This window comes from Felis catus, chromosome E3 (genome assembly GCF_018350175.1).
Source record: "Felis catus isolate Fca126 chromosome E3, F.catus_Fca126_mat1.0, whole genome shotgun sequence".
Lineage (NCBI taxonomy): Eukaryota > Metazoa > Chordata > Mammalia > Carnivora > Felidae > Felis > Felis catus.
Genome location: NC_058383.1, coordinates 37,539,843 through 37,553,127, shown reverse-complemented (window position 1 = coordinate 37,553,127; position 13,285 = coordinate 37,539,843). Strand labels below are relative to the sequence as shown.

Here is a 13,285-nt window from a genome sequence, read left to right as displayed (position 1 = left end):
TTGGCCTCGATATTCTCTTCTTTTTTCACACGAAAAACAGGGGCCCGCCCAGGGTTGTATGGCGAACTAGTGGCAGACCAGACTGGAGCGCGGGACTCCTGATTCCCTCGGTCAGGAGGTGGAGTATAAGGTTGCTCGGCGGAACGACCCCTTCAGCGGAGAGAGGAGGCGGGTCTCTGTCGGCCCCGCCTCGCCCCGCCCCATGGGGAGCGGCCCCGCCCCCGGCCCTTAAAGAGCGACCCGCCTCCTAGCCAGCCGACTCCGCAGCCCAAACCCCGGGCGGGGAGACACCGACGCTGCTGCCTCGGGACCCTGGAACCGAGGACGCTTCCAGGCCGGCCGGCCCACCCCGCCCGGCTCCCGCTGCCGCCGCCGCCCGGTGAGTGTCTGCCGGGCTGGGGCGCTGCGGGCGGAGACGGGGGGGCGCTAGGGGGCGGGCTGTGCAACGCGCCGATCACGCGCGCGAACCCCCCCTATCGCGCGCACACGCACTCAGGACCGACACCTGGACCCCAGCCCGGCACGATCACCCGGGCGCAGGGCGGGCGGGCCCCGTGCACCCCCTGCCCGCGCCCGAGTCGACCCCTCCTCCTGTAGTCCCGGACAACCCCACGGCCGCGCGCGCACCCGCGCGCGCGCACCAGGCTCACGGGCCAGTAGCCGGCAGGGCTGCGAGCAGACAAAATAAACACCCCCTCCCTCGCTTCCTCCTCCCACGGCTGGGCCCTCCGGCATGACCAGTTTTATGAATCAAACCCCTTTGAGGGGATAGCCAAGCCATAGTCTTGGGTTACTTTTACCTCCTGGAGTGGGACACTCTGGTTCTGGGCCTGGAGCCCTCCGTGCCCCTGTGCAGATCTGGGCAGATCGGCCGCCTGGGTATTGAGGACCCTTGTCACCCAGGGCAGAGCAGGGGGCCAATAGGCATGCAACCCTGAGGAGGAGTCGGGGGTGGCTACGAGGTATTTGACGCCCCATGGGGCACGAGGGACAGACCTTGGCTGGCTCAGGCCCTTCATTTTCCAGATATTAGGGTGTTCTGTCTCTGCCTCTGCCATGGACAGGGCTCTGCTTGGGCTATGAACCCAATGGCCTGGAGCCAGCTTAGTCCTTTGTGTCCCTGGGCTGGCAGCTCTGGGGCCTGAGGGCTGCTGAGGTCCCCTGTGGTCACTGGCAGGCCAGGCAATTGGTGCCAACCATTCTGCCTTGCCCCCATTCGTTAAAGATTACCACACCAGGGTCACTGACTGCCTCTCCTGCTGGGGCCCAGGGGTGGAGTCTGAAAGGTGGGAAGGAGGAAATGGCCCTGAGGGTCCCAGTGTCCCCCCCGCTTGCCTTTTGGCAAGGGCAGGTGAGGTTCTGGAAGAGGCACCAGGACGCAGAGCCCTCTTCTCCAGGTCTAAAGCTTCTGGGGCTGGGTAACTGTACTAAAATTTAAAGGCTCCTTCCCAGTCAGCTGGACTTTGAGTGTTGGGAGCATAGAAGGGTAGCTAGGTGGGTGCCCTCCAAGTGCGGTCCATTTGAACTGACTCAGAGGGTAGCGAAGTCCAGCATGGGCCCAGCTGTTGGCAAGGCCCAAAAGGGATAAAGCAGGCGGGTGGGGGGATGGGAGAGCAGTCCCCTGGGCTGGCTGTCTTCTCCCAGGGGACTCAGCCCCCAGAGCTTCTGTAAACAGAGTGTCAGAGGCAGGAAGAGGGCTCTGGTAATGAGCAGCCCAGCTGGATTCCCTCCAGACCATTATCTGGCCCAGGGAGGGGGGATGAGCACACACGTGCCAGGCTGGGGGCCTGGGCACTGCCTGTGCCCACCTCCCCCAGTTGCAGACTGAAACAGCTACCCTGGGACCTGTGGGTCCAGAGGGTCAGATGGGGTCAGTGGGGGGTTGCTGTCCCAGGGCATTTGCTTTCTCCACACTCTGGAAATGGGGGAGGAGGGACTGAACACAAAAAGCCAGACCCGTGCTCTCCTTAGGAAGCCTCCTCCGGCAGGCATGGAGATGCCCTGGGCAGAAGACGGGTCCACAGTCTCTTGACTCCCATTCCTGACACCCCTACTAATGCCTTGGGGGGGGGGGGCTGGAACAAGTCCCACGTAAAGATAGTTGAGTCCCCATGGGGTCTTATAAGTGAACCCCATCCCTGAGCTGGGTAGCTCCTGGGAAAAGGAAAATGGTGTCTCAGGTGGGCCCAGGAGGCAGCTCCCACCTCAGCAGGCCAGCCAGCCAGCCCCTTTGGGACCAGAGAGAAGGCTAGGGTGAGTCTGTCCCACAGAAGCATCCCTGACCATTGGCAGGCTCTGAGCTCTTGGAAAGGGCAACAGTGCCACCTAACCCGGTTAGTGACCCCTCCTATAAGCCCCCCTCAGCTCCCCTTAAGAGTCCCTCCCTGAGCCAGGGAGCCCAAGGCTCTGCACTGCCAAGAAAACCAGCTCCCCTCACTGCTGTGGAATTTGCAAGATTTCTTGGAGAAGGGGGAGGGTGTGTGTGTGTGTGTGTGTGTGTGTGTGTGTGCGCGCGCGCGCGCGCGTGTGTGTGTGTCAGAGCACAGCCCAATGGGCGTGTGTCTGGCGTGGGCATGTGTCTGCGCGCGCGTGACTGAACAGGGCTGTGTTTGGGGGCGGGCAAGGGTGCTGCGGGAGTCTGAGTGCACCACAGGCGGACAGGGGCTCAGCCTTCTTCCTTTTATCGGTTTCCACATTCCAGAGTCAGCCGGATTGCTTTCCCTCAGCTGGCTGGTCCGCCTGGCCGGCCAGGCCCTTGAGCCTCCCCCACTTTTCCTCATTCCAGCCTCTCTGGGTATGAGGAGGCTGAAGCAGGCTTCCTTGAGCCACCTTGGTTTTGGAGGGTAGAGGCAGGCAAGGGGCCAGTTCTCCAGGTTGGGGATGGTCCCCCAACCAGTCTCCTCCAGGGGAATGCAATAAGGCTCTGACATTCCTCCGCGGCTGCCTGAGAGATTTAATTAAAGAGGGAGGAGAGAACTGGCTTGCATTGAGAAGGGGCTGGGGCTGGGGCAGTCACTGGGGCCCCTACTGGCCCTGGGCCTGGACGGGCAGCAGTAAGAATTGAGAGACCCAGGCACAGGGGACCGGGTTGTGGCTCCCCTGAGCCACTCGTGGACCCCAGAAAAGGCCATTTCTGCCACAGGGAAACTGAGTACCCTGGGCACGGCAAATGAGAAGGGCAAGACCCCTCTAGGGCCACTTACTTCTCAGTCCCTGCCTAGGCCCCAGACAACCTGGGCCCAGCTGGCTTGGGCTGGTGACCTCCCTTGGTGACTAAGGTCTTCCTCTGGCAAATTCAGGGTTAATTGCAGGGTTAGGGCCTTCCTTGATGAATGCTTGGCCCTGGGTGGGGACAGGGCAGCAAGGCAGCCCTGCATCTGACTGGGCCCAGCCCCCATGGCATCACACCTGCGTGTGCGGATGGTAGCATCTGGACTGGCCCATTTCTAGTTGGGCTGCAGCCACCAAATAGCTTCTGGGGCAGCAGGTGTCCTCTCCCAACAGAGTGGCACCTCTCCTGACTGAAATGACATATCTCGCCGCCCTGAGGGCCCACTTGAGCAGAATGGCTTTAGTCACTGGTCTCCCAGCCCTGGGCTGACAGGTCTGGTAGCTGCCAAGTCATCCATGGTGCCGAAGAAGGCAGCCACTTGGGGCCAGGCAGCTCCTGCCCTGGAGGAGTGGGGGCAGTGGGGAGGAGGGCCCAGCTCCTGCTCTTCTAGCGCTGCCAGCCAGCCACACCTGCCACATTTGTTGGGGATCCACACCCCTCCCCAGACAGGGAGAGAAGACTGACACCCAGACTGTCCCCCTTTGCAACCTTCTGCCCCAATGTCTGTAGGGGCGACTCACCCAAGGAGCCTCTCCTACACAACTCTGCTGGGGCCTTATCCCAGAAGTTCTCATTTAATTGCCCCAGGTTAGGGGTAGGGGTGGTAGTGGTGGTGGCAGAGGGCATCAGGAACTTTCCAAAGCTTCCCAGATGATTCTCATGTGCAGCTGGGGTTGAGAAACCTCTGGGTTATAGGTGGGAAACAGAAACCCAGAAAGGGAAGGAAACTGGATGGGGTCATGAAGTGGTGTCTGGGCCTCATCTGTAGAATGAGCAGAGCTGGCTGGGGAGGTACACAGAGTAAGGCAGAGAGACGGAGACTAGTACGGACTCCCAGCTTCATCACAGGGTCTGACTGAGGCCCCCAGCCCCACCTCAGCCCCTTCCCCTGAGGGCCTAGGACAGAGATTCTGACCTCTCGGCTTTGCTGTGCCCCAGGGATGGGGAGATAGGCGGACCCAGCCCAGGCTCTGAGCCTCCTCAGACACGTCAGCGAAACCGGAGCCAGCCGTCCTGGCCGCCGGCATGGTCCCCGCCTGCCTGGGGGGTTGGCAGACTCCTGGGCTGGGCTGCTGCCAAGCCTGGCCAGCAGTACTTAGCCTGGGGGGGGGGGGGCGGGAAGCACTGGGAGCCAGAGGCCCAGAGTCTCAGGGTCTCAGGGTCAGACCTGCAGCACCTGACCCCTGCGCCCACTCTGCAGTGTCTGGCACAGGAAGGGGCTGTGCTGGCCTCATCTGTTCATCTGTCCAACCCTATTCCCTCACCAGCCTTGTGGCCTTCCCCAGGAGCAGTGAGATGAGCAGCCTAAGGTCTGATGTGGTCACACAAATGCCTGGGTTCCACCCACTCACCAGTCCCTGCCTGACCCAGTGCCTGTGTGTGAGTGGGTGCCTCCAGGTGTCCCCTACACTCACAGGTGGGTGGGGGCACCAGGATCCCCTTGAGAGCTCCTCCCTCTGCTCCCTTTCCCCACCTCCAGGTCATAGGCTGAAGGGGGGCTGGCCAAAGGTCAGCTCATTCCCCCACCCACTGCCAGAACTAAATACACCCCTCTCATCAGTCGGCTTTCTCCAATTCCTACTCTCCCACACCCAAGGGTGGAGGACAGAGGGCAGCCTCTGCATGGAAGCCTCCCCTGGACCCAAGGGACCTCCTGTCTGTGCTGAAAGTGGCACAAAACCCCCCTCACACCATGGCATCCTCACCCTGTATGTGCAGAAGGCAGGGCTCAGGTTTTATGGGTAACACCTTCAGTAACAAATGTTTACTGAGCACTTAGCATGCGCTCCAAGAACAAACTAAACAGCCCTGACAATGAGGCGCTATAACCAGGACCCCTCCCAACTCCCCGCCTTCACAGATGGGAAGGGAAGTAAAGGGCCATGGCCAGGCTCTCATACAGCCAGGCTGGGACTGCGGACAGTGGGACCTTAAAGCCCCATCCCAGCAACTGTCCCCTGGAGGGCAGCAAGGCCAGCAGCAAGAGCCTGGGCCTCTGTTTCCTGCCTCTTCCCATCACACCACGGTGGGGCCAGGTCAAGGCAAGTCTGCAGAGTCCAGGTTTAAGAGAAGAGACCTGGACCCTTTGCCCTCCTCCCACCCCACCCCCCAAAGCCTCAGGGCTGCCTCCAAAAGTCTCCCCTCACCCTCTGCAGAGGGAAAGGTCCTACCTCCCTGCCTTGGGTCAGCAGATCAGATATCAAAGCCCAGGCCCCTGGTCCTTCAGAGCTGCAGGAATTGTAATGGCCAGGAAAGCCGTGACCTCCCATGAGAGACCCCACCCCCAAAGCACACACACACCAGAACGAGCCCAGACAGGCAGAATCACTCCCAGAACTTGTTAAAAGAACTTCCCCATTTAAAAACAAACAGAACAACACACAACTACAACTCTGGGTGCTCAGAACAACTCCAGAGAGTGAGGCAGGGCTGGGGTGAAAATGAGGCCCAGAAGTGAACAGGGACTTGGGAAGCTACTTAGGGGCTGAACTTGGGCCTACACTCAGGTCTCTATCTCCTGTAGCTCTACTGCCCACCCCCTCCATGGTCAGTCTTCACCTTCTGGGTCCCTTCTGGGGACTCTGTGGTCTCCTCTTGGTGCCAGGACAGCCCACGGCGGAGCCCCCAGAGCCGCCAGCACCCACCTTCCCATTTCCCAAAGCCCCCATGCTGACTCCTCACTGGGCAGGTGGAGCAGGGCTCTACATCCTAGCTGCTGCCTGCTGGGGTCTTCCCAGCCCAAGATGCCAATTGCTCTTGTGACCCAGCCCCTGCTCCCCACCAACTCGGCCAGATTGCCGCTCTATGGCTAGACGGACCTACAGCGAGCGTCTCTGCCTCCCTCCCCCGTGATGACTTTATTGATTAAAGGGCCAACAGACTCTGGAGTGAAGCCCAGAGCCCAGGCTGATGCCTCCTCTGTGTAGACTGGGGAACACCCTCCAGCATGCACCCCAGGCCCCCAGGGGCCACGCCCGGCTGCTCTGTGTTTAAGCGCTTCCAGTCGTAGGAGGTGCTGCCTGAAACGCCTGGGCAGACAGCGGAGAAACAGAGGCTCTGAGAGAAAAACGCAGTCTATGGCCTCATGGCTGGGATGCCCCTGGCCCAGGTTGCCTGACTGGAGCATGAGCTCTTAACTACGACCTTATACAAAACCCAGAGGGAGCTGAAGCCACAGGGGTGGCCACGTGTAGGGTCCCCTCCCATCCTGGAGCCTGGCTGCTCCCTTCCTGACCCTGCCGGCCCCACGGGGAGGGCTGATTCAGGGGGAAGCGGCTCACCCCACACGTGGATGTGGGGGGTGGGGGTCGCACACAGCCCACATCTGGAGGCCAGGCCACACCCACTGCCTTCTGAGTCAGTGAGGGTGGAACGGGTCCACTCCGGGGAGGAGGCTGGGTGCGGTGCACGCAGCCCCCTCGGGACGGTGCCGGCAGGGCCAGCAGGGGCACAAAGCCTTCCAGGTTCTGGTCCAAGCGTCATCTGAGGTTCAGCACAAGGCCCTGCCCCAGCACTTACTTGGCAAAGGTGAGCTAGGCATGCTCTGGGACACACGGGAGCAGGCAGGGTCTCCCCTCGGGGTGGGGATGGTAGAGCCAGGACCTTAGATAGCCAGGGAAGGGGCACCAGCTGGAGGTCGAGGAAGGCCTCCCTGGCTGGCCTGTGAAAGGTGGTCATCGGTGTTAACTAGGGGGGCAGAGGCCGATGGCCCCTCTTCCCTGGCACAGGGGACCCTGCAGGCAGGCCGGGCCTGGGCGGGCCCAACCTGGGTAACAGGCCTTTACCTAGAGCTGGTCTCCCCAGTGACTTGTCTAGTCTGTCCTGGGACCACCTGCCCCCCCTCTTCTGCCTCACATTGCTGGAGCCCATGTTCCTGGGGGAGGAGCCCGACGGAGGGCAGCGGGGCAGAACACAGGCTGGATTGGGGTGGGGGGCACGTTACCTGCCATGGCCTGATGGCTGGCAGGCATGGGGGAAGGGGAGGCTGAGGCCCAGCACAAAAGGCCCTTGTGTGAGCAGAAGGCGCCTGGAGGGGAGGAGTGCTGGCCTCTCAGGGACTCTAGGGGCCCAGAGAGTGGGGACTGCTGCTAGGGTGGCCCCTGGGCTCCTCACAGGAGCCTGAGTGAAGGGGGGCCCGTGCTGTGGCCCCATTCTGTCTTGAGCAGTTCCAACTACGAGCTGGGGCCCAGAACAGCAGAGGGAGCACCCCCCCCCACCCCTCCCCGGGCAGGACTGGGCCCCACATCAGGAGGGCAGGACCATCACGGACTGCAGGCCTAGCTGCACCTGGACGTGGTTAAGGACCTGGGCTCCGGCTCAGATTTCCCGGCAGTGGGACGGCAAATCACTGCACCTCCTGGAGCCTCCCTCTCTCCTGCCATCTGGGAGCAATGAGAGTAGTTTCCACCTGCTGTGGCTGCTGGGGGTGCCACGCGAGGGGACCATAAATGCTCAGTGTGCCAACAAGGGGAAGAGCTGCCTGCCGCTCCTCATTCTCAGTGCTCTGGCCAGAGCACACCCCAAGAAACAGCAGACAAACCAATCTGCAGAATGTTTCTAGGCCCAGCCCTGCTTCTGGGGCCACCCCGCAACCAGTGTCCCTCCACCTGCCCCGGGTCAGTCTGGGGAGGCCAGGACCCCCACCTCTAGATCTGTCATCACACCTCAGAGATGAGAGATCTGAAGACCAGGGGACACCTGCCAAGGGCTTAGGCCCTCCTCTGCCCCCTCCCCAAGGAGCGTCCCCCACCCTGGCCAAGTCCTGGCGGGCCCTCAGCTCCCATATGGGGCAGGTCTGACTTCATAAGTGGAAAAACACCGATCCCATAGTTTCCGTGTGAAGTCTTCCCGCCGCAGTCTCTCTCACTTGGAGGACACAGAGCGTGGCGGCAGGGGCCAGCGGCGCGGGGCAGTCAGCTTCTCTGCTTACGCGCTGGCTGCCCGCCCCTTCTCTCCCAGACGCTGTGGGGAGGGGCTGCCGCTCTAGGACCCACCACGCTCCCTCCTGGCCTGTCCACCTCAGCAGAGGCGAGGGGGGGAGGAGGGGTGGGGCTGGAACTGCAGGGAGGGCACAGAGCCTGATGCTTTCTGACCACGTGTTCTCCCTGAGCCGCAGAGGCAAGAGGGCTGGGGTTAAGGAGAAGGGGATTTTCATGATCACTGAGTGTTTGGGGGCCAGCCTCCCTGTGCACACATCAGCCCACTAAACCCTGGTGACAGCGCAGGAAGTAGCAACTGATAGCCTAACGAAGTCATGTGACTGCTCAAAGTCACTCAGTGAGAGACTGATGGGGCCGGGGCAGGAACGAGGCCGGGGCACTGGGGACCTGACTCATAACTACTGTGTGCTGTCAGATTTGGGGGCAGGGAGTGACGAAGGGGGCTGGGAATTCCCTTCTTGGTCCTTCCTGGCGTGGCTGTCCCCTGGGTCCCTGACTCATGGTCTCCTGTCTCTACCACTTCTCTGCTCCCAGGACCCAGAAGATGTACCCCAGAATCCCTCTGCCCCCAATGCTGCCGCCACTGCTGCTGCTGCTGCTGGCCCCAGTCCCCAGAGTGCAGTGCTGCCCGACAGGCTGCCAGTGCAACCAGCCGCAGACGGTCTTCTGTGCCGCCCGCCAGGGAACCACAGTGCCCCGGGACGTGCCCCCTGACACGGCAAGCCTTTACGTCTTCGAGAACGGCATCACCACACTCGATGCAGGCAGCTTTGCCAGCCTGCCAGGGCTGCAGCTCCTAGACCTGTCACAGAACCAGCTCGCCAGCCTGCCCGGCGGGGTCTTCCAACCACTCGCCAACCTCAGCAACCTGGACCTGACTGCCAACAGGCTGCGCGAGATCACCAACGAGACCTTCCGCGGCCTGCGGCGCCTAGAGCGCCTCTACCTGGGCAAGAACCGCATCCGCCACATCCAGCCCGGAGCCTTTGACACACTAGACAGCCTCCTGGAGCTCAAGCTGCAGGACAACGAGCTGCGGGCCCTGCCCCCGCTGCACCTGCCGCGCCTGCTGCTGCTCGACCTCAGTCACAACAGCCTCCCGGCCCTGGAGCCTGGCACCTTGGACACTGTCAACGTGGAGGCACTGAGGCTGGCCGGCCTGGGACTGCGGCGGCTGGACGAGGGGCTCTTTGGCCGCTTACGCAACCTCCACGACCTGGATGTGTCCGACAACCAGCTGGAGCGAGTCCCGCCGGCCGTCCGGGGCCTCCGGGGGCTGACGCGCCTGCGGCTGGCCGGTAACACCCGCATTGCCCAGCTGCGGCCCGAGAGCCTGGCCGGCCTGGTGGCCCTGCAAGAGCTGGACCTGAGCAACCTGAGCCTGCAGGCGCTCCCACACGAGCTCTCTACCCTCTTCCCCCGCCTGCGGCTCCTGGCGGCCGCCCGCAACCCCTTCAACTGCGTGTGTCCCCTGAGCTGGTTTGGCCCTTGGGTGCGGGAGAGCCGCGTGGCACTGGCCAGCCCGGAGGAGACACGCTGCCACTTCCCACCCAAGAACGCTGGCCGGCTGCTCCTAGACCTTGAATATGCTGACTTTGGCTGCCCAGCCACCACCACCACGGCCACGGCACCCACCACAAAGCCCATGGCTTGGGGGCCAACTCTCTCACCTTCCAGTCCAGCTCCCACCTGGCTCAGCCCCACACAGCCTGCCACGGAGGCCCCCAGCCTGCCGCCTGCCGCCCCACCCACTCTGGGAGCTCCCCCGAGGCCCCAGGACTGCCCAGCGTCCATCTGCCTCAACGGGGGCACCTGTCACCTGGGAGTGCACGGCCACCTGGAGTGCCTGTGCCCTGAGCTCTTCACAGGCCTCTACTGCGAGAGCCGGGTGAGGCAGGGGCCCCAGCCCAGCCCCGCCCCGGCCACGCCGGAGCCGCCGCAGCCCCTGCCCCTTGGCATCGAGCCAGCGAGCCCCACCTCCCTGCGTGTGGGGCTGCAGCGCTACCTGCAGGGCAGCACCGCGCAGCTCAGGAGCCTCCGCCTCACTTACCGTAACCTGTCAGGCCCCGACAAGCGGCCGGTGACGCTGCGGCTGCCTGCTTCGCTTGCTGAGTACACAGTCACCCAGCTGCGGCCCAACGCCACCTACTCCATCTGCGTCAGGCTTCTGGGGGCCGGGCGGGTGCCCGAGGGCGAAGAGGCCTGTGGGGAGGCCCGCACACCCCCAGCCGTCCGCTCCAACCATGCCCCTGTCACCCAGGCCCGGGAGGGCAACCTGCCGCTCCTCATCGCTCCCGCCCTGGCTGCAGTGCTCCTAGCCGCACTGGCTGCCGTGGGGGCAGCCTACTGTGTGCGGCGGGGACGGACGGCAGCGGCTGCCACTCACGGCAAAGGACAGGTGGGGCCAGGGACTGGGCCCCTGGAGCTGGAGGGGGTGAAGGCCCCCTTGGAGCCAGGCCCCAAGGCGACTGAGGGCGGTGGGGAAGCTCCACCCAGTGGGCCAGAGTGTGAGGTGCCTCTCATGGGCTACCCGGGGGCCAGCCCCCAGGGGCCCCTCCCCACTAAGCCCTACATCTAAGCCCGGAAGCGACAGGCTGCCAGGCCAGGCTCTCAGCCCTGCTGGACCCGCCAGCACCCTCCTGCTGCCAGACCAAGGAAGTTCTCGGATCCCTACAAAGAGGACACATCAAGGTGAGGGCTGTGTGACCACAGCAAGATCCTGCCCCTCAGTCTCCTCATCTGTGAGATCCTGGGACGCAGGTGACCACCTCTAAGGTGGCGCTATGCCTGAGTGCCTACGAGGACGGCATCTGCCCGGTTCTCTGCAACGTGCACCTTCCCTGGGGAAGGGTGCGGCGGGCCCTGCCGTGTGCTGGTAACACAGGCCCAGGGCTGCCAGGCCCCCCTCCCAGGAGATCCTGGGGGCCAGTGAAGGAAGCCCCCAGAAAGACAGCAGAGGGAGAGAAAGGCTGGGGATGGGGCATGTGGCCCAGCCTCGGCCCCAAGGAGCAAAGGAACAAAAGAAACTGGAAAGACAGACGCTTAGGAACATGTTTTGCTTTGGTTTTTAAAAATATATTTATAAGAGATTCTTTCCCACTTATTCTGGGAAAATGTTTTTCAAACTCAGAGACAAGGACTTTGGTTTTTGTAAGACAAACAATGATATGAAGGCCTTTTGTAAGAAAAATAAAAGATGAAATGAGTGTGTTTCTCTGGCATGGCCCAGGGTACCTGGGTGGGTGTGGAAGTAAGCGGGAGGCCAGAACCCCCAGGGTGGGAGGGCTGCCGCTGAGGACTATGCCAGGGTGGCCTGCCCTCCCGGGATCCTGCCCTGGGCTGTGTCTGCCCAGCCTCAGCTGGGGTGCCTGATTCAGTCTCTTGTTGAGACTGGGATGCAGGCCGGAGCCAGACAGGAGCTGGGCAGCTCCTAACCTTGAAGAAGAGGAACATGAGGGCAGCCTTACCTTGCCCAGGCCCAGTGGTCAGCCAGCAGGAACTGTACTGCCCCTGTGAAGCTGGGGAGGGCTCGTAGCAGATAAAGACCGAAAGACCGAGAGGGTCTGCAAGGGCTCCTCCTCAGGGAAGGGCCTGACAGGAAGTTCACCGCCTACCTTCCTCTGCGGAGGGAGTGTGCCTACTGCAGCAGGAGCCTGTGTCCGGGGCCTGGCACAACACACAGCCCAGCCCTGCCTGCAGTCCTGATGCCCTTCCGCATGGGCTCGGGCTGGGAAAGCTTGCTCCCGGCCTCCTGTTCCAGCTGCAGAAAGGCACCTTGGAGGGGCAGCATGGATCCTGAAAGGCAGGAATCCTCTGGTGATTGTGAAGGGACCCAGCCAGGGCTGTTTGGGGCAGGTGGCCCAGGGACAGGACAAAAGGTCTGAGCCTGGCTTGTGAAGGCCTGGTAGCCCTGTGATGCCCCTTTACTCTCTGCATTTGGGATGTGCCCAGGCTTTCCAGAAACCCCGGAAGTGGGAGTGTTTTCCAGGAAAGCCGCAGGCTGTGTGGGGGCAGGGCCAAGGATGTAGAGTGCAGTTCTGGCCCAGACTGGGTGCTGGAAGCTTGGGAACAGGGACAGATACATAGCACCTTCTCTCATGACCGTGGGACAGGAGGCAAAGTGGGCCCTGAGGCCTCAGAGAGGTGCTGTGACTGCTGAGCGAGCCTCCCCGAAGCCCCGTGCCTGTGTCTCCTCTGTGGGTCATGGCCCCTGGGCCTCACCAGCCTCACCCTGGCTGGAAGGAGGCAGCCCAGTCAGGTCTGGGGAGCAGGCCCTGTGGCTCAGGGCGTTGATGTCAGCGCCGAGTCAGGCCCAGCCACGCGAGGCTCTGGATTCAATTAGTGGCTGCTGAGGGTTCTGGCATGGGAAGGGAGGAGGTGGGCGGTGGGTCGTGTCGGGCAGCAGAGGATGGTGGCAGTGAGCCTGGGTGGGGCCCCTTCTTCCTGAGGCAGCGGCGGCAGCCCAGGTGGATTTCCTGTGAGCCTGGGTCCCATTAGGGGAGCAGTATGGCAAGGCCTGCCCTCCCCCTCGGCAGCCCTGTCAAAGGGGCCATTGTGGGCCCACGGGCCGCTGCTGAACACAGCGTGGCTGCTGAATAAATGTTTTCACTGCAAAGCCAAACCTGGCCTAGTGGGATGGCGGGGGGGGGGGGGGGAGCCGGGGGGGGAGGGGGGGAGGCGGGACCTAAAGAAAGGGGCTTAACGCTTACTCCAGCCCTCCCAAAAAAGGGATTTGGGGTATCCCAGCAGATCAGGAGCTAGGGGATGAAGGGGTGGGGCAGGGGCAGAGTGGGAGACCAAGCCAAGATACAACCCTTACCCAGGACAATGCCCACGGCTCTGGGGCAGGGTCCAGGGACAGATGAAGGGAAACGCCAATTCTGACTGCTGGGTTTTTGCTGCCACAGGCCCTGTGCCATACGGGCTACACACGCTCCCACTAATGCCCAGCAAATCCTCTCCAGAAGAGAACCACAGCCTGGGAGAGGTGAGCTGGCAGCTTGCTCACCGCAGG

General features: G+C 62.6%; 2 protein-coding genes across 3 annotated transcripts in view; one reads left to right on the top strand and one right to left on the bottom strand.

Annotated features, from left to right (window-relative positions):
* LOC101093982 (coronin-7) overlaps positions 1-13,285 on the bottom strand; it is a 56,816-nt gene that overhangs the window by 12,385 nt on the left and 31,146 nt on the right. The gene's annotated exons all lie outside the window — the stretch shown is intronic.
* Positions 222-11,477, top strand: VASN (vasorin). The gene is made up of 2 exons (XM_023246554.2): positions 222-379; positions 8,806-11,477. Exon 2 carries the CDS (start codon positions 8,816-8,818, stop codon positions 10,847-10,849), a length of 2,034 nt encoding a protein of 677 aa, XP_023102322.2. The 5' UTR covers positions 222-379; positions 8,806-8,815; the 3' UTR covers positions 10,850-11,477.

What these genes read in the sequence shown, in the direction of transcription:
- VASN (XM_023246554.2), top strand. Translation starts at nt 8,816, where the DNA reads ATGTACCCCAGAATCCCTCTGCCCCCAATGCTGCCGCCACTGCTGCTG.